The 20,927-nt window shown below is 40.3% G+C and overlaps 1 protein-coding gene across 3 annotated transcripts in view; it reads left to right on the top strand.

Annotated features, from left to right (window-relative positions):
- Window positions 1-19,962, top strand: part of zbtb5 (zinc finger and BTB domain containing 5) — a 51,555-nt gene extending 31,593 nt beyond the window's left edge. For 2 of the 3 annotated variants that reach the window (XM_078206065.1, XM_078206064.1), the window contains exon 2: window positions 15,874-19,962. In XM_078206065.1, coding sequence (XP_078062191.1) covers window positions 15,878-17,920 — 2,043 coding nt within the window. In that variant the 5' untranslated portion in view covers window positions 15,874-15,877 and the 3' untranslated portion in view covers window positions 17,921-19,962. Of the gene's footprint in view, window positions 1-14,029; window positions 14,161-15,873 lie in introns of those variants that run through there. The other variant, XM_078206066.1, reaches the window with a different exon arrangement.
- Window positions 19,963-20,927: the final 965 nt, after the last annotated feature.

Below are 20,927 nucleotides of genomic sequence, written 5' to 3'. Positions count from 1 at the left end.
ATGAAGGGGATAGATAGAGTGAACGTTCAAAGACTATTTCCTCGGGTGGATGGAGCTATTACAAGGGGGCACAACTATAGGGTTCATGGTGGGAGATATAGGAAGGATATCAGAAGTAGGTTCTTTACGCAGAGAGTGGTTGGGGTGTGGAATGGACTGCCTGCAGTGATAGTGGAGTCAGACACTTTAGGAACATTTAAGTGGTTATTGGATAGGCACATGGAGCACACCAGGATGATAGGGAGTGGGATAGCTTGATCTTGGTTTCAGATAAAGCTCGGCACAACATCGTGGGCCGAAGGACCTGTTCTGTGCTGTACTGTTCTATGTACTGCAGATGCTTGAATCTGAAACAAAAACAGAAAATGTTAGAGAATCTCAACAGGTCTGACAGCATCTGTGGAGAGAGAATAGAGCAAACGCTTCGAGTCCAAAGTTAAAGTTTATTTAGTCACAAGTAGATTTACATTAACACTGCAATGAAGTTACTGTGAAAGTCCCCTAGTCGCCACACTCCGGCACCTGTTTGGATATGCTGAGGGAGAATTTAGCATGGCCAATCCACCTGACCAGTGTGTCTTTCAGATTGTGGGAGGAAACTGGAGCACCCGGAGGAAACGCAGACAGACATGGGGAGAACGTGCAGACTCCGCATAGACAGTGACCCAAGCTGGGAATCAAACTTATGGCGCTGTGAGGCAGCAGTGCTAACTACTGTGCCATCATGCCGAGTCTGGATGATCCTTCGTCAGAGCTCCCCCACACAGAATACATTATGTGCCATTGTCACCCTCAATGCTTCCTCCAAACTTTGGGTGCCAAAGATGCTTGATGGTCACTAAAATGGAATAATTCTCATGTGTAGACCAAACAGGTTGCTCATGTTTTAAGATTAAATTACCAGAAACAAGCAGTATGAATATGAAGGTTATTCATGAAGTCCCACCTTCTCAACCTTGCCAATCGCCTGAGGTCTGGTGATCCTCAACTATAATCACCACCGGTCAGCCACCTCACCCCCCACCCCTTCCCCTTCCTGCAAGGGGGAGAACAACCTACAGCAATTTTATTTAAAGGTGACACGGGGGTGCAGTCGTAAGTACTGTTGCCTGACAGCACCAAAGGCCCAAGCCTTGGGTAACTGTGTGGAGTTTGCACGTTCTCCCCATGTCTTCATGGGTTTTCTTCGGGTGCTTCGGTTTCCTCCGACAGTCCAAAGATGTACAGGTTAGGTGGATTAGCCATGCTCAATTGCCCCTTAGTGTTCCATGATGTGTAGGTTAGGGTGATTAGCCATGTCCAATGTGCGGGGTGATGGGGGGTGGGGTGGTAGGACGGGACAGTGGGCCTAGGTTAGAGTGCTCTTTTGGAGGGTCAGTGCAGAGTCAATGGGCCGAATGGCCTCCTTCTGCACTGTAGGGGATCTATGGATATGGAAGATTAGAAACTCAAAAATGAAGAACAAAATCTCGAATTCACTCATCCGGCAATGAGGTAAAAAAGATAAAAATCAGATGTACCAATTAGAACTGCTGAAAAAAAGCAGCACCGGCATGATGTGGTTCAGTGCCAGCACAAGGGGAAGAAAATAGTTGCAAGTTATTGCACGGAAGTGGTCGAAAAAATGAGGAAGCTCTGCACAAGCTAAGGGATAGAGAAAGAACCAATATACCATTGACTGCCAAGGGAAATTAAATGCGAGGTTGGTGAGTGGAATTCTGGTTAATCCAATTGGTGACTGCACATTAATTCCACTACATTTATCCTCATTCCAAACTTTAAAGTACATCGACTAATTCTTGAGGATTTTTGAATTATTAACAGAAAATCAGAACTGGGTGAGGAGAAATGTAGGTTCTACCAATTAGTGATAAAGACTTCTCTGTCCTCTCATGCGTAGATCTGATGAGTGTGGATTATTATGCTGTAAAATGAGCCCTTCCTACCATTAGATAGAGGCTCAACTGCTCTATATCGGCGCTTATGCACTTCTACAGCCATCTTGCACCCCTTTTCATTCAAGCCAATCAGTTTATCCTTCCAGTCTCTTTTCCCCTCATATACCTGTACTAACTTCCCTTAAATGCACCAAAATAAGCAGAAACATCATCTTCATTTTTACCCTATCAAACCCTTTCATAATCTTACAGACCGCTATCAGGTTATCCATCAGCATTCTCTTTTCTAGAGAAACAGCCCCTGTTTGCTCCGCCTTTCCTGATAAGTATAACCTCTCTGTTCTAGTATAATTTTTGTGGCTTTTATTGCACCACCTCCAGTGTCTCTATGTTCATTTTATAATAATGAATACTAAAACTGCCCAGTCCTCCTTGTATGGTCTAAGTTCATTGCAACTGTTACGAAACCCTGCCGATGTTATGTGCATCATCATCTTCATTTTTACCCTATCAAACCCTTTCATTATCTTACAGACCGCTATCAGGTTATCCATCAGCATTCTCTTTTCTAGAGAAACAGCCCCTGTTATGTGCGACAGTGTTCCAGCCTGAAATACTGGTTTCATATGGTGTATTTATTTTTGGATATTGGCAAAAAATGTTTGCAGAAATAGAACTCGCACCTCTCTTTCTTTAAACAAACAAATGCAAGTGTTTATTAAGTAGAAGGAAGATAATAAAGCACTACAAAGAACAATATACTGCGACATATTAACAGTAAGCACTTAGTCCCTCAAAGACGGAAAACCCAAAAGTATCTGTTTGCCCCATACCTAAACTCTGTTTCCCAGCCAACAACTATAAACCTATTGGTTAAATCTAGACAAGTGATTACCACAATGTACAGCTTAAGTGACCAGGACTTGGAAATGGTCTTTGATTCAGTCAAGATTATGATCTTTTGCAGGAACTGGTTTGCCTTAACACTTCGTCTCTTGCTGAGCTGTTTCCTGAAATTGGCTGACTCCCTCTCTTTCTTGGTACTGCATCTAAAGTTTAAAGTTTATTTATTATTCACAAGTAAGGCTTACATTAACACTGCAATGAAGTTAATGTGAAATTCCCCTAGTCACCACAGTCCGACGCCTGTTCAGGTCAATGCACCTAACCAGCACATCTTTCAGACTGTGGGAGGAAACCCAGGTAGAAACGGGGAGAATGTGCAAACTTCACACACACAATGACCCAAGCCGGGAATCAAACCTGGGTCCCTGGCGCTGTGAGGCATAAGTGCTAACCACTGTGCTACCGTGCTGCCCTTCAACACCTCATCTGTGTCTAAGCTGCTTGCTGGGTCACAGTACTCTAATTGTGTCAATAGCAAAGAGCACTATTCTTTCCTTCCTCTTGGATAAAGTTGAAGTTTATTTACTAGTCACAAGCAGGCTTACATTCACACTGCAATGAAGTTACTGTGAAAATCCCCTAGTCGCCACACTCCGGCACCTGTTCGGGTAAACTGAGGGAGAATTTAGCATGGCCAATCCACCTGACTCTAAATCTTTATGTCTCTAAATCTTAAGTTTTCTGTCTGCAGACCGATTGGGTGGGCTGAGATGTCTTTTGTCTGCCTACTGATCCTACCCCTCCTGCTTTCACTTGCCAGCACAAACAAGCTCATCACAGTTAATGGGAACTTATGGAAGCTAGAAATTTTCCACTGATTTTCTGCTATTTTTGTAATTAAATACACCTAAATTATTCATGCCATAAACTATAGATATTTTCATGTTATAAACATGAAGACTACAAGAGAGTATAATTATTTTAAACATTCTAATTTGTGTTATAAAATTGTCACAATGATCTTCTGAGAAACAATACTTATCTTGCATTTATATTCATCAAACTATCAACAGGAACATAAATCTTGCTTCTAGAACTGCATTGTTCTTGCTTGCACTTATGATGACTCCTGATGTTCACATGGGAACCTTTCTGGTTGTGGGATGTTATGTGAGTGGTGGGGGGGAGGAGGGCTCTGGTCTGTTCTCTCTTATGTTCTCGGCCCTGGCATTGCTCATTAGTGTCTCACAATTTGGATCAGCCCGTGGGCCATCAGATGATTTTTATTATCCAAGCTGTATATGGCTGCCTTATTCTTCCAACCAAGATGTAAGGCTTATTTTTAAAATGTATTCTTTCGTGGGATGTGGTTGTTTCTCACTAGACCAGCATTTATTGCCCATTCCCAATTTCCTTCAAAAAGGTGGTGGTGAGCTGCCATCCTGAACCACGATGTGGATAAGTCTATCCTGAACCACTGCAGTCCATGTGGTGTAGCTACAGCCACAGTGCTATTGGGGTGGGATGGGGTGGGTTCCAGGATTTTGATCCAGTGATTAATTAGTCTTTAGGATAAATTATTAGCCAGGAGGTATCCCATGCTGTATCCCATTCACTCCATGCACACTGTTGTGATTCAGTTCATGATCCTGTGTATGGAAACATGCGTGAATATTATGGGGCCTACCTGAATTGTGACCTAGTTATTGCCCAACCTCAGTGGAGTAACTCATGATAAGGCTTATCTCAGAAGCGGATTGGTCCTCTCGTGGCCAACAAGTGTAGTCAGACATAGAGCCAGAGACACAAGTGAAATTCAGTCACAATCCAATTTTCTTACTACATTCATGGATACTGTCTAAGCAGAATCTCAAAAATATGGACAACTAATATAATCATGTGCTGTAGAATTGTAGTATTAAAGGTACACTTAACAATCTATGTGATCACACATATGACTAAATCACCCAAGACAAACTGGTATTACCTGTTCTGAGGTAGCTGGCCAGGCCACTTCGATGTAAGGGTCGTTCTCCTGTTTGTAGCTTGGGGGTCTTCTTTGCAAAGGTTTGTCTGCAGTTATCGCTGACGATCAGTGAGTCCCGAAACATAGCTTGACTCGGCCGCAAGCAGTTGACCATTGATCGCAGATGTGGCAATCGGAATCCGACTTTTGTTAAGACATAATCTTGTCTTGTTATGATCTCTTGTTAGTTGTGAGACGTAATGTAGTCTTGCAATGATTTCTTTTGTTAGTTATTCTATTATCAGCCTGACTTTGCAACTCTGTGGTCAAAACTGTTTACTTCTGTATTCCTGTGAGGCATGTCTTGAAGTTGGATTACCAGTTTGGCCATTCTTCCCATTATGCTCTGAATTAGAGCCTTAGCCGTGGGGTAGTGATCTCCAAACCTTTTAAGCACAAGGTCACTTTCGGCATCAAAATGCAGCTCGAGATCTACTCTTTAAAAATTCAACTTTACTAAAACCTCCAAAATGTCCTTATGCATGACACTCACCTATTTTGAGTGTGCCTCACTGAGTGCTGTGAAGTCTGGGTCACAGTTTGAGATGGCCAGTCTTATACAGTCCATCAGACGGGCATCTGTGAGATGAGTGCGAGACTTAGACTTGATGATTTTCATCTGGGAAAAAGCCACCTCACAGAGGTATGTGGAACCAAAATAGGCTTCACCTTGAATACACACGATGTCAGAAGAGGGTCTTTTCTGTTTACAAGTCCCCAAAGTCTTTGTCTTTTGATCTAGCTTTCAGCTCTGCTATTTTGCATGGTGATTGCTTCCACATCAAGTCCACTGCTTTGTTCGAACACCTGCTGAAATTTTGCTGTCAGTTCTCCAATGTCCACTTGAAGAAAAGGATTTGAGATAAACATAATGATTTGTTCCATCTTGTCTAACTCCTGAAATCGTCTTCAGTTCCTTTTCCAATTTGTTCAGGTGGTCACAAAATTTGTTTGGGTGCAACCTTTTCTCTTTGACCTGTCGTTGGATTTTCTCCAGATTTGGGAAGTGCTCAGTAATTTTGTTCTTTAACTGGGAGGACCACAGGCCCAGTTTCAACTTGAACACATTCACTGTACCGATCATGTGTGACTGTCTCTGTCCCTCCCCTGCAGTTCACAGTTCAGTTTATTCAATTTTGCGCTTATGTCCGTAAGAAATGCCAAATCTACCAAACGCGCATTAATTATCTGACAGCTCACTGTACACCTTATTTCTTCATTGAAGAAAGGTGACAATTTCAAGGAGCAGATCTAAAAATCTCTGGAGGGCTCCACCTCGCATCTGAAGGATTAGCTCACCATAGGTGGCATCAAACTCATTGGGTAACCATTTGAACAAACAATGTTGCAGAACTCTGGCAAAAATTGAGTTGGTGATCTTGACAACAACTGTCATTACATGAGAAAAGTCAATAATCTTGCTCACTAGTGCTTGTTGGTGGATAACAGTGGTAATTGAGAAAGGAGGGAAATTCAGGATCATTTCTGCAAAATATAACAAAGCCTTGATTGACATGCAGCATTGATGGTGCACCATCAGTTATGATTGAAACTAGTTTCTTGCTCAGAATGTTTTTCTGCGCCATATACTTTTAAATTAATTGCGGACAACCTCACCCCTTGTCCTCTCTTTGAGTGACAAAAGAGTGCAGAAGTCCTCCTTTGTTGTTGTATCTTTGAATACCTTGCGAACGAATCAGTTGGGCTGCATCTGTCAAGTCTACTGACTCATCACACTGCAGTGAGAAACATTCACAGTCTGATAAATCTTGGTGCGTTTCCTGAGACACATCCTCAGACAACAATTCCACCCTTCTGGCTACTGTTAAAGCATCAAGTAGCGTGCTCTTGATGGCTGTCATAATTTAATCTTTGTTTTTAAAGTCTTTGAACAAGATGTCGGCAGCAACCATCATAAGCCTCCTTAATAACTTTGCCATCAGTGAACATGTATGTTTTGCCAGCAGATGGCTAATGTTAAAAGATACCTTTTTGCTAACCTAGCCTTTAGCCACAGGTTTTGAAAAGAGCGACTGTTGAGCTTGCAACATTCCCATTAACTCCCCAACTTTCTTCATCTGAATGGCGCTGTTTAAAGGGAAATTTTCTTGAAATTTTGCATGCATTGTCTTGTGATGCCGTTCCAAATTGCCTCTTTTACTCAGTGCTGCACTCTTTTGAAAATGAGACAAATGGTCTTGCCTTTCACATTCTTGAAAATAAATTCATTTTCCCATTCCTGATGGAGATGATAGGCTTTTGCCCTCTTAGAGGTCCCTGGCTCCTCGCTCTTCATTTTGTCTTGACCCTGCTTAGTCCATGATTTGGCATCTGTGGTTAACAGCCAATGAGCTGATTCGCTCGTCATCACCAGAAGCCCGAGTCCTGTGCATTTTCGGCAACGGTTTTGCAGTCAATGACAGTTGACTTTTCGAGACTCCAGGATCAACCTGTCAATCACGATCGACTATTTGGAGACTACTGGAGTGTGTGGCTATACCATCCAGGCAAACGTTTGGAATCTTCAAACAAAATCTTCACACACTTGGGGAGAACGCTTGATTATTAGTTACAGGATACCAGAGCAGATTCCTGACATGAACTGCGGGGGGAAAGAAATTACTAAAGTAAAGTAAAAGTAAAGCTTATTTATTAGTCACAAGTAAGGCTTACATTAACGCTGCAGTGAAGTTACTGTGAAATTCCCCTAGTCGCCACAGTCCGGTGCCTTTTCGGGTCAATGCACCTAATCACGTCTTTCAGAATGTGGGAGGAAACTGGAGCACCCGGAGGAAACCCACGCAGACACAGGGAGAACGTGCAGACTTCATACAGACAATGACCCAAGCTGGGAATTGAACCTGGGTCCCTGGCACTGTGAAGCAGCAGTGCTCACCACTGTGTGACTGTGCCATCCCTAGTTTTCTGTTTTGCATTCTGAAAAGGAGAGCATATATAACTTTGTCAGATATGAGACTTGAATGCTGAAAATGAGCAGAATTGGAAGATTGAAGGTAGCTCGGAGAATTTCTACATTGAGGTACAACCCTCAGTATATTTCCATCTACAGTCACAATATACTTTTAACTTTGTATCATTACGGGAACTTCAAATTGTATGTTTGTGAATTCATTGTTTTTCTGGTCTTGCAGGTGTCAATCTGGAAATGTGAAATTATACAGAGAGCAGTGTGTATTCTAACATAAGTCACCTGTAGTGTTTAGTTTGTATTTGCTCAGTTAACACCAACAGTCCATTTAGTTGGATAATACTATAGGCATCAGTATTTTGGTCAGAAAATGCAAAACCCAACAAAGCTTTTTAGTTTCTCTTGTTTCGAGATTAGCCTTGGGCAAAATCCAGTAAATCCACATTGATCTGTGTATTTGCATCAAAGTGCTTTCAGAATGATAAATCTTGCCAATCAAATGGTTGAAAGAGAAAGTTGAGTTCTTTACAAATGGTCAGTAGAATTAATTAATTTCCCTGTGGAACAGTTGGCCATTCGCATGGAAATGGTGATCTGTAAACCAGATGCTTCTAGAATTTTCCAATTAGATGCAGGAATATACAAGGGAATGTTCACTATTTGTCATGTAACAGATTTCACACTACATCATCGTGACTGAATCCTAAAATTTAAAAAAAACGGACAGTGACCTTTTAAAAATGACTGAGAACATGCCTGGCTGTGACCTTTGAACAATAGGAGCTATTCTGGCTATATTGAAAAAATTTACGCCTCTGTTATCTTTGAAGAGATGCTAACGACTCTGTGGACTGCAGAAGCTAAATTCAAAGGCCATCTACATTTCATGAGCCAAGTTAGGCCACTTGAGTCGGCTAGGACAAAGAATCCAGACAAAGGAATATGCCACTTTGTCAAAGCCAAAGTGGAGAGTTGGGAGTGATGTGACATGGACCCCCCCCCCCCCCCACCCCCCTCAGGACAGAACCTGTAATATTGCCTTGTGGAGCTACAAAACTCAGGCTGTCATTTAGCAAGCAGCAGTTCAGAAAAAGGACTGTTTCTACTAATTTGAATTCCTATCTCATTTTGGAAGTAATCTCTTCTGGAAAAGTGAATTATCCAACATCAATTTTAAGCCTATCGTCCTCAGTGAAGGATTCTGGACTTGCATGAGACCATAATTCTTTATTCTGCGGTCTTTTCCGTGTAAATTTATCTCTCTCTACCCCCTCTATTGTGTGAATGGAAAGGAGGCTATGTTGTGACACTCTTCTCGCATTTGAGTGTGGGTGAATAAACTAACCCTCTGAGTTTACCCTATCTTGAGATTGTTGTGGGGTTGCAAGAAACTGATATTTAACTCTTCCATTAAACACCAAAAGTCTTTGGAAAACATTCTTTGATCACTCATATAATCAGAACAAGGCCAATAAACCAGTGTATACAGGTGGATAAGAATAGCATAGACACTTTCCATCTCCTTTACCACTAACAAAACTAATGGATTTAAAATACTCCACAGGCGTCATTGCACAAATGATGTCCGGAGTATTCTTCATTGTGGCCTAGAAGTGAAGCAGTAGAGGACACACCATGTACTTTTTGTGGAAACATCTTTTCAACATTGTGATTTTATTGACATGGTGCAGAGATTGCATCTGCCTGTGTTAGAAGTTTCTTCTGTGCCTCTTAACTCTTTGAATTGAGGGGTAGGGGTAATGCAGCTATATTAATAGACCATTTGCTGTAGCTATAACATAGTGAGATTTCAGCAAACAGTGCCAGGTTCTCACAGATGTTTGTAATCGCTTGGCTGATTTTATTGTCAATCACCTACTGTGTGTTCAGATCAGGGCCTTTCCATTCTGACTGACCCTATTTTCCAATGAATTCTGAATGTTTTCGAAGAAAAGAAAGACCAGGCCAAGGTGTTTGATATATTTTGAATATTTTTTTGGATCGTTATTCCCCATAATTCACTGTTGAAAAGATACTATTTGAATACAAACAGCAGAAGCTGATTGTCAGAGCCACACAAGGCTGTGATGCTGCCAGTAGGTGCTTTCTATTAAAGGAATGAACCCTTGCCGCATTAGATTTAGCTTGTGCAAAAGAAAATGTGACAGGTTCTGTGGGATTCCCTTATTTATAGCCCTGCAGAACGTTTTACAAAAAACCTAAGACAAAGGTCGAATTTTCTTTTCTTGATTTTAACCCTCACTGTAATGCCCTCCAGCGAGGATTCTATATCTGTTTTATTAAATCCAGTTCTGCCAAGGGGAAGATCTGTCTAAGTTCAACAATAAAAATATATGATCTGAAAATTGATAGCTCCTGACTGATTATTATTACTGTTGTCACTGTAAAATCATAGCATGGATTAACTAGAATGAAGGGTGACAGTTTGGAGGAGAAATTTGCAAAGTTCTTAATTTCCCACTGGAGTTGAAGTGGTTGAGGACCGACCTAATGGAAGCCTTCATTATCATAAAGGGTTTTGATGAGTAATATATCCTTGGTTTGTCCATGTAATGTCACACTTCATAGTGGAGATATCCTTATGGTAATATTTTGTCTCCACAGACCTCATAAGGACAAAATCTTGACCATGGATGCTGTTGTGTGCATGTGTTTGCAACAGTCAGGTTGATGAGATTAAGTGTTAATTCCTCATACATCACCATCTGATATAGGCCCTGTCAGGTGTTAAGGATAAGATCAGAAACTCCAAGGTATTTTATGAAGTTAGTCTAGACCCTAACTTTTACATTTGATTTTAGCATTAGGGTGAACATAAGGTGTTTCACACCAGGTATGATTCAAGTGACCCAAAGAAACTTTTATCAAAACAAACTTTATTTAAGAACACAGTTAGAATATAACAAAAAGAATTAGCATAACGTTTACCAATTAAAATATTTAAACATGTCAAAATTTAATTCTGAACAGCTAGTTTCCTCTGTTGTTCCAATTTAGCAGTATCCCCCATAGATATAGATCCGTTCTTTAGACCCAGTTCGCACATAAACCAAAGATGCTTACATGGGTCCAAGATTTCTGCCCTTTTAACACTTTGAGAGTGATCCAGACAGACACCTATCTTCTAATTCCCATAAGACATAGGGCCACTCGGCCCATCAAGTCCGCTCCACCATTCAATCATGGCTGATATTTTTTTCATCCTCATTCTCCTGCCTTTTCCCCATAACCCCTGATCCCCTTATCAATCAAGAACCTATCTATCTCTGTCTTAGAGACACTCAGTGATCTGGCCTCCATAGCCTTCTGCTGCAAAGAGTTCCACAGATTCACCACTCTCTGGCTGAAGAAATTCCTCCTCATCTCTGTTTTAAAGGTTCGTCCCTTCAGCCTGAGGTTGTGCCCTCAGGTTCTAGTTTTTCCTACGAGTGGGAACTAGTAGGAAAAACTAGACTTCCTAGAAACGATAAAAACAGCAACTTCCAGAGAGAGCTCCACCTCCAGACTGAGTATCAGAGAAAGGCACTTATTTCTTGGCAGATTCCAGACTCCACTTCAGACAGAGCAAGAGATACAGGGAAAGCGACCTCTCTCTAAAGACCCCAAAAAGCAGACTGCCTTGAGTTCTCTGTGAAAGCCTATCCCCACCCTGTCATATGAACTTATCTGTCAATCAAGCGAGTCAAGACTTACTCTGCAATATCCCATGAGAAAACACAAAATAGCAGAGCCCTGTATTAGTTCATATTAAAACAAACATGGTAGTAATTAAGATCAACTATGCTGCTGCAGTAACAATACAGTACTGCTAGATCCACCCAAAACTGCTCCGAGTGCATAGAGCAGATCCTGCACAAGAAACGTGACTAAAATACATTTCTTAAAGGCACAGTATCATCTCACAGGGATTGTATGGCCAAGCAACTGTTGATGAGACATTAATATTTCCCTATCCAGAACATATTCTGTGCCATTGATTCCCTTTGCTCAGCTAGGAGGCATGCGCTAATTGGCTACTAACTTGATGTTAGGCAGTCAGCTAAGCACGAGAGATAACATTTATCTCAATAATGCAGTGTTGTTTTCAGTTTGGGATTACAGATTGTTGGGACAGAGAATATGAGGAATTTCACACTGCATGTCACTCCTGTTATACTTGATGTGGAAGTACTTGATGCTGCTGCTGAGTTCACGAAATAAGGAAGTGTTTTAGTTCCCCACACAAATCGATTATTTTGATGAACACAGTATATCATCAAAAATAAGGCAGTGACACCCAATATCATTTTTAATGTATTTGTCAAATACAAAATCTTTTTATAAAATATAAAGCAATGTTGTCGTTCAAACTTCTCCAAGTTTTCAGTAATTTGGACTTGGAGGGAATCATGCAACTGGGAAAATTGTCTCAGGAAATTAGAGAATATGGGATCATGAGACCTTTCTTCTGTGTTTTGGTGGGACCACTGACAGCTTGATGAAGGATTGTGTGTTTTCTTTGTAATTCGAACACTGAAGTTTCCTATTCTGTCAGTGTTATGATTTAACAGCTCTTGTAGTGTGTGGATAATGTAATGTATGTACTGGAAGGGAGGGGTAGCATTTCCTGTCGGGGTAAAGAACCCCAGTACTGGATGGCAAACTGATGCACTTCAAGTTGAGAGATGAAATAAAATGTAAATTGTCACTTAACAATTGGAAACCAAACATCCACAGCATTTTAGAATTGATTTTAGAAGGTGCATCTATCTTGGTTTTTTTAAGTTGTTCTCTGGGGGTCTGATGATGCTGCTAAATCTTAGACTGGTAATATTCTTACAACTTTAGATAAAACCAACATTCATGGAGTTCGTTCATGAGCACTGGACTTTTGGAATCTGATTTAAAAGACTGGCGTAAAAATGTCTTGAGAATTTAGGGATCATTCCAAAAAGCCAAGTACTCCATGTTTATGGCTCTTAAAATGCGGGAGTAATAATTCACTCTCACTGAGTGAGTGAACTATACCACCCAAATCCCTACATCAGCTTAAATTTCAAAAGCTGCATTATAGAATAGATCTGTGAGAAAGAAGGTTCTGGAGACTTGGATGAATTTTTCTATTGCCATGGAAGCTCCCATTTCTGTGGTTGCACATAATTTCATTTGGATCTACCTGTCCTCCAGATTGAGGGCGAATCAGTACTGCCTCAGAATAGGTTTGTATGATGATATAGTAGGAATCCTAGATGGGTGAATTTGTGATCCAGTTAGTGTTGTAAATTGAAAAGAAGATCTTATTAGAATGCGTGATAAATAATCAAGATATTTTGCTGTTACAGTGGATAACCATGTTAAAAATAGATGCCTTTAAAAGTATCTTGAATGGAATACAAAGGCAAAATTCTCCAGATGCTGGAAATCTAAAATCAAAACAATGCTGACAATGTCCAGCAGCTTGGGGGCGTACAGGACAAAGAAGCAGAGTTAATGTTTCTGGTTGATGTTGGGATGAGGGTTTCAACAACAGATAAACTGAAGGAGTAGTGGAGTCACGCTGTTATGGATGTGGAATTATGACAGGGATCTGTATTCATTAACTCTCACCTCAGGGTCAAATACAAGACAAGTAAATATTGTAGTTACAACTACAGATGCTACTTTACCAGCCATCACGTGAACATGTTACATCAATCTAATTAGCATCAGTAATAGAACCATTTATTTCCTCTCTGGTTTTCATTCTTTCTCTTTTCCCAACATGTACTAGTGTTATAGTTTAGTTGGCTTTGCACCCCTCCAACACTTTAATATGAGACTTGATGTGGGCAGTAATAACTGGTAGAATTGATTGCCAAACACACGCTTGCCTTTGCTGAGGTGTGAGAAAGTAGAATACAGATAAAGGGTTAACGCAGAAAATATGGGTTAGCATGACTTGACAGGGGTTAGGAAGGATAGCATGAGTCAAATAAAAACAAAATGAAGGCATACAAATAATGAAATGCTCTAGGAAGAAAGCTAAAATCACATAAGTGATTTTGGGTGTAACATTGTATTCTGGTAAGGGCCTATTGGGTAAACAAGGTAGGAAATCCATTGTATTGAGGAATGTGATTAGATCTATACAGAATTGAATATACTTGTATGACTAGATCCGTATATGATTAGATCTGTATAAAAGACGGCTATAACAGAAGAACTTTAAGTAGATTCTTCTGATCACTGCCAATGGCCATTGTAAGTACAAAATCAAATAATGTGTGGATTTGCCGCAATGTAGGTTGTTCTTTAAAATTTTCTTTTAACAGGTGAACTGATGTGACTTTCCAGTGAGCATTGTTAACTGCATGAAGGGAAAATCCGTGTTTCATTCTGAGCATCAAGAATCAAAGCAGCTGAATTAGAGTCGTGGTTGAAACTCAAAATTTTGAAAAGGACATTAAGATCTGTCACCTCCTGTGAGAGCTTAATTGAATTTTTAAAAAATTGCGGTTGATGTACTTTTGGTTACAACACTGACATACTGTATATTTATAGTATGCAATATATAAGGATTTTAAATTTGCATTAATGGCCCCAGTGAATGTGAATATTTCTAATCTTCACCATATGATTTTAAAGAGGGCGCAGGAACAGAGAGAACTTAGTGGTTCGTGCACACAGATCTTCGAAGATGACAGGACAAGTTGTTGATGCCGTTAGAAAAGCATAGAGTATCCTTGACTTTCGAGATAGAGCCAATAGTGTCAAAAGTAAGCTAAATTTTTATAAATCACTGATTAGATTTAAGCTGGAGCACTGTGTCCAATTTGGCTGGGGGAATGTGTGTATATGAATAGAGGTGCTCATATATTACAAAGTTCTTGATAGAGTAGATGAGGAGAAATTATTTCCACTAGCAGTCAGGTCAATTACCAGAGGTCAGATTTGATAAAATTGACTAAAGAACCAGTGAGAAGACGGAAATTTTTTTATGCAACACGATCTGGAATGCATGACCTGAAAAGAGAATGGAAACAGATTCAAAAGTAATTTTTAAAAGATATACGTAAAGGGAAAGTAAATGCAAGGCTATGGGGAAAAGAATATGGGAGTGGAACTAATGAGTGGCACGCTGGGTTGAAATTCGTATTGTGTAAGATTCTATAATCCAAATTGTTCCTGATAATTCAGAAGTTGTATGCTTCATACAATTATTAGTATATATTGCTCCTGCAGTATTTAATTTTCAGTGCAGTTTTTAAGCCATTTCTTCAGCTCTGGTTATTTTGTTAAAAAAAGTTTTAAAATGAATATTTTGATTTAACTGATTGCAGTTGTCTCTAAAAGCAATCTGGAATCCTCAGAAAACTGTCCCTGACTAACAGCCTAGTTGTGCATGCTTGGTGTCCGTGCTGTCTTGTCCGATGAGATGGTCAGATGTATTGTGTAATTCAGCAGATTTTTGGAGACGTTGACAGTTTGGCCACATGGAAGATCGTGGTTTCAGTTTGCTGCTGTTAGTGCTCAGCTGTTTTGTCAGGTATAAAATGCACATGTGGCCCGCTGTATTGCTTTTAAATTTATCACAGACAAATAAAAATTAATCTCTTTTTAATACTGACAGAAATGTGCAGAGGAGCAGAACTCTTATTTTTCCTCTCTGCATTAGGGAGAATATCTATTTAAAATACTGTCAGAAATGCTCCCGATACGGTAGTGCTTTGTACAGTGTAACTGAGGCAATGAACATCTGAAAGTGCCCATGTCAAGATACAGCTTTTCAAAATTCAGTTTTATAAAAACGTCTTACTAGTGCTGAAATGGATAAGTACTTTCCTCTGTTGATGGCAATCCTGCATTCCTCTGAAAGGGAGAATCTGAATTCCTTCATTTCTGTGTCATCTGGGCTAATAATAAGTATTGTAACATGATCTAACAACAGAAAGCGCTGACAGTCTTTATTGCAAGCAGTAGCTGCTGTCAATAAGTAGAATCATTCATTTTGAAACTGTGCATTAATGAAATCATTAAGCACTTGCTATATAATGACATTTATCTTTGTAAAAGGAACAGCTGAGTCTAAGGCCATTCCATTGTTTTAACACATTCCTCATTATTATTCACTGACTGCAAATAGAATGATTGTGATGAGACTTGTTCAATCACTGACTTTCTTTCTGTTTTAACAGGGTCATGGATTTTCCAGGCCACTTTGAACAAGTCTTCCAGCAGCTGAACTATCAGCGGCTTCATGGGCAGCTCTGTGACTGTGTGATTGTTGTTGGGAGCCGTCATTTCAAAGCTCATCGCTCTGTGCTTGCAGCATGCAGCACCCACTTCCGTGCTCTCTTTACTGTCCCAGAGAGTGATCAGTCATTGAACATGGTTCAGCTGGACAGTGAAGTAGTTACAGCCGAGGCATTTGCAGCCCTTGTTGAAATGATGTACACGTCCACGCTTATGCTGGGAGAGAGTAATGTTATGGATGTGCTGCTGGCGGCTTCCCACCTCCACCTGAATTCCGTTGTGAAGGCTTGCAAGCATTACTTAACAACCAGGACTGTACCCATGTCCCCTACAAGTGAAAGGCTTCAGGAGCAAAATGCTCGTATGCAGAGGTCCTTCCTACTTCAGCAGCTGGGTTTGAGCTTAGTAAGTTCTGCTCTCAGCTCCAGTCAGGCAATGGATGAGCAAGTCAACGTAAACTCATCACTCCGCCATCACTTGGAGGATCAGTCAACTGCGTTTCCTGTCCAGCGACTACAGAAAAGGAAAGCCATTCCTGACGAAAGATCGAAGAAAAGGATGAGACCTTCCGTGGACGAGTCTATCATCACCGAGGAAGCGTCGGATAATGGGCCAGCCGTGGTGCATACATGTGAGGAACTCTTTACCCCAGACTCCCTGAAGCTGGGAGATGGCTCTAAAGCTGATGGGACTGTTGAAAACAACGTGGACAGTGCTATCATATTTGAACAAGCCTTTAGCACACCAGAGGATAATCAGGTACCCAGTCAGTCTGATAACAGTGGAGTGGGCCATTCACAAACATCCATGGCTTCTCAAGCCACTCACATTGAAACTGCTTTTAGTCAAGATTCTGCTAATGAGAAATCGGATTTTCACTCTGAGACCACAGAACTTCACGTGAATGGAAGTGAGGAGCAGGTCCGAATTGTTGTCAAAGCTGAACCATTGAGCTCACCCGATCCTCAGGATGAGACAAGTGATGTTGCCTCACAGGCAGAAGGTAGTGAGTCGGTGGAGGTGGAAGGTGGAATGCCTGGTGCTGAAAAGCTGGAGTTGAGCCCCGAGAGCAGTGACCGGAGTTTCTCCGATCCTCAGTCTAGTACCGACAGGGTCACGGACATACATATACTAGAATCTGCAAACACCGACTCGAAAGCTCCCTTTCACATTTCCACTTTTTTAAATAAGAACCGGACAAACAGCTACAGTGGGATCCAGAACGCTGATGATAACATTCCAAACACCACAAGTGATGGCAGAATAGAAAGTGAAGCTACTTATTTAATGAGCCCAGTGAGCGGGGTTTCCGCTGGTACCAACCCTGCAATTGTGGCAGCTCGAATGGAGAATCCATTTAATGATAGTCCTGAAACTCATTTCATGCGACCTATGCATGACTTGCTGGGCCTGTCCTGTGGCCAGTCCACTGGGTACAAATCTGCAGCAGAGCCATTCAGGTTAGATTTTCCTAGGCCTAGTTCTGGATTGCACGCACTATCCAGACAATCTATCATTTCATCCCGAGGAGGAGCCAGTACTTTCCCAGGTTATCGTCGCATTGCCCCAAAAATGCCCATCGTAACCTCAGTTGGAGATGGAGGCTCTGGTTCCCAGGACAATGGTTCTAATTCCCAGATCCGTATGTTGAACAGTACTTCTGCTTTTGAAAATAATCATTCTTTGCAGACAGGCCCTCCCCAGTTGACACGGGCATCTGCAGATGTACTTTCAAAGTGTAAGAAAGCCATGTCGGAACACAATGTTTTGGTGGTGGAAGGTGCTCGTAAGTATGCCTGTAAAATTTGCTGCAAGACCTTTTTAACATTAACGGATTGCAAGAAACACATCCGTGTTCACACAGGAGAAAAGCCCTACGCATGTTTAAAATGCGGGAAAAGATTCAGTCAGTCGAGCCACTTGTACAAGCATTCCAAGACAACCTGCTTGAGATGGCATGGCAACAGCTTGCCAAGTACTCTGCTTTGAGATTAGACTTTCAGCACAATTCTAAAGGATTTTTTTTTTGATTGCTTGTAAAGTGGAAGTTGAAAGTAAGACTTATGATTGATTTTAATTAGCAAAGTGTCGGTAAGGTGCTGAGTCCAGGGCAAATTACATTTTGTAGAATTTAGTAACTGTATATATGTACTGCACTTTTATATGCTCTTAAACTGTTTGTTTCAGTAGTTGCACACTAATGCAAATCTGCTCAGTGATTAGTACAGAGTTGTGTCTGTTTGTGTACCTTTCAAAAGTTTAGCTTGTGTTTTATCTCTAAGATATTTCAATTAAAGAAGGAAACCAGTAAGCGGTGGGAATGTGGGGGGTTGGGGCATGGAGGATGGGAAGGGAAGTGGAAGTTTGAACTTCATCAACTATTGAATAAACCTTTAATAACCACAGCACTATCGTGCTGGAGGATGCCAGGAAAAATGTGTTCAGTGCTCAGCACATTTTGATTGCTCACTTCTGTAAACTATATTCTGGTACTATTTAGCACCATTATCAGCACTAGTAGAAACATTAGAAGTCACTTTCAAAAGGAGAGAAGTATTGCAAAATTAGGGCAATAAATAACAAGATAACCACTTCTGGAAATGGATCAGAAATGAAAAGAACCAATTTCTGCTTGGGGCTCTGTTTAGGAGCACAAAATTGTCCAGAATTTATTACTATCTCTTTAATGGTGTTGGAGAGATACTTGTACAGCAGGTTTTGGAACTTGAGGTGCATGGGCAACTCCATTTTGCACTTATCCCATGCTGTATATGTCTTGTAGTTGCAACGTACATCATTTGCAGCAGCCTGTCTGACCAGACAGAAGTGCAAGTAACACAAACGTATCTGGTTGATTTTCTAGACTGGATTACTGGTTTGTGTTGATGTACTGATGACACATACATTAACCTTCTCTTCCCAGGAGCAAGAGACGATGGTTTCCTGATTTTCCAGCTTTTGCTACTGATTCTGAATTTCCTGATCCCACTGCTTTAAAGCTCCCCTTTCCTTCATTGGCTGATGAACCTGTCCCACTCAATATGCCAGATTGTCATCAGTTATGGATGAGATGCTATTTTGCGGATCAGTCTGTCATTGACTTGAACCTGTGATACTGGAGTGCAGTCAGGTAAAATATTTCCCATTTCTATCTATCTTTTACAAGCACAAAAATATGAAAAGACAATTTCCAGTAAATCTAACCAATTCAGCTCAACTTTGTTTGAAAGGACAATAATAAAATGGGAGAAAATCAGCCTGTCAAAAGCAAAAATACCAGAAGCTTCGGGTATAAATCACGCTTTTAAGGCAATTTGCTTGTAAGATAGTGATGGTGCAACAGTATACTTAGTCTGGAATATTTATTCATGGATTTTCAATGCAACACCCCTTTCCAGGATATTACATCAAGTTTATGGATGCCAATGTGGTCTTTGTAGATTTCTGAATAAAAAACTATGATTCCATTAAAGATTGGCATTCATTGAGTGCACAGCACTTTCTGAACATATACTGCCCTTTCTTTATGAACATTTAAATTGTCTTTTAATGACGAAAGGAGAAACTTTGAATCGATTCGGAGAGCCCTTAAGTTTTTTTTTCACAAGTGATGAAATATTAGCATTCTTACTACTCAGTATTTGGAGAATCTCAATTACAATGTGAGGACCAGGTTTATTAGCAGCAAATCCAAAGTTTCACCCGTACGGATCTTCTGCCAAAAGTTATTAGAATCTGGAGCAATGTGAAAGGTGTATTTATTATACTAGAGTTTGTGAAGAGCCTTATGCTACTAGTTACCCTGACTCAAGATTGATATGCCAAAAAATTGCTATGGAATGAGAATAATGGTGAAAACACTGTCAAAGTATACTATGTAGTATAAAGTAATTTTGTACAGTATAAACATGGTCTCTGTTAAAGGTCAATATACTGCATAATGAATAATAAAATTCATGTCCACCAAAATTCTTCAACTTGAGAATATTATTTAAAGATTTGTTATTTTATACGAAATACTTTAAACTGTGGTAGTGTATATTTAAAATAAAATGCTATAATCCACAGGATCTCTCTCAACCACATTCAAAGGAAAGAGAAATCATTCAAGCAAAGATTGATATTATTCAATGAAATAAAAAATAAAGTGTGAAGTTACTCTTATTGCTGAAAAAATGTTGAAGCTTCAACATGTCTCTTTTTCAGCAATACTCAAGTTCTATACCACTATATGACTATAAGTTGCTGCTATGTACATTAGTTTAGTATAAATATTGATCATTAATCTGGGATATAAATAGTGTGTTGTAGAAACTGCTGGTTTTTGGCTCGTTGTGTGTAATTGACTCCAATTTTTTTAAAAAGTGAACTACTGTTCTAACATCGATTATAGTGAAATATAATGGGGGTAAAATTGAAGAAGTGAGAAGGGCAAATAATTTTTGTCTTTCATTTCCCCTCACATCCCCTAAGCATTTTACAACCAAGTAACTACTGCTAAGGTACAGTTACTTGTATGGGGCAGACTCAGCAGTCAATCTGTATATAACAGAGACCTGTAGACAGCAGTGAGGTGAACGACAGGTTAATCTGAGTGTTGATTGAAGAATAATTGTTGAGCAGAACCCAGTGGGATCATTATACATCTGCCTCACGTAGTACACAGGCTGCTCACAATGCTGTGACCAAGCTTGGAAAAAATTTCATTAGAGAAACAGGAGTAGGCCATTCAGCCCCTCAAACCCATTCTGCCATTCAATTAGATCATGGCTGATTTATAACTCAGTTATGATTACTATTGCTCATTATCCTTTGATATTCCCAGCATACAAAACTCTATTGATGTTGATCTTAAATTTCAACTTTGTAGCCACAGCCTTTAGGGGAAGAGATCTAGGTTTCCCCCATCATCTACCAGTGAAGCCCCTCTGTGTCATGATATTATTCAGACTCAATTAATTCCACTGCTGTCCCAAAATGCTTCATATCTTCCCAT

The sequence above is a fragment of the Mustelus asterias genome, unplaced genomic scaffold, assembly GCF_964213995.1.
Source record: "Mustelus asterias unplaced genomic scaffold, sMusAst1.hap1.1 HAP1_SCAFFOLD_1233, whole genome shotgun sequence".
In the NCBI taxonomy this organism is placed as follows: Eukaryota; Metazoa; Chordata; class Chondrichthyes; order Carcharhiniformes; family Triakidae; genus Mustelus; species Mustelus asterias.
This window is presented reverse-complemented; position numbering and strand designations above follow the sequence as displayed.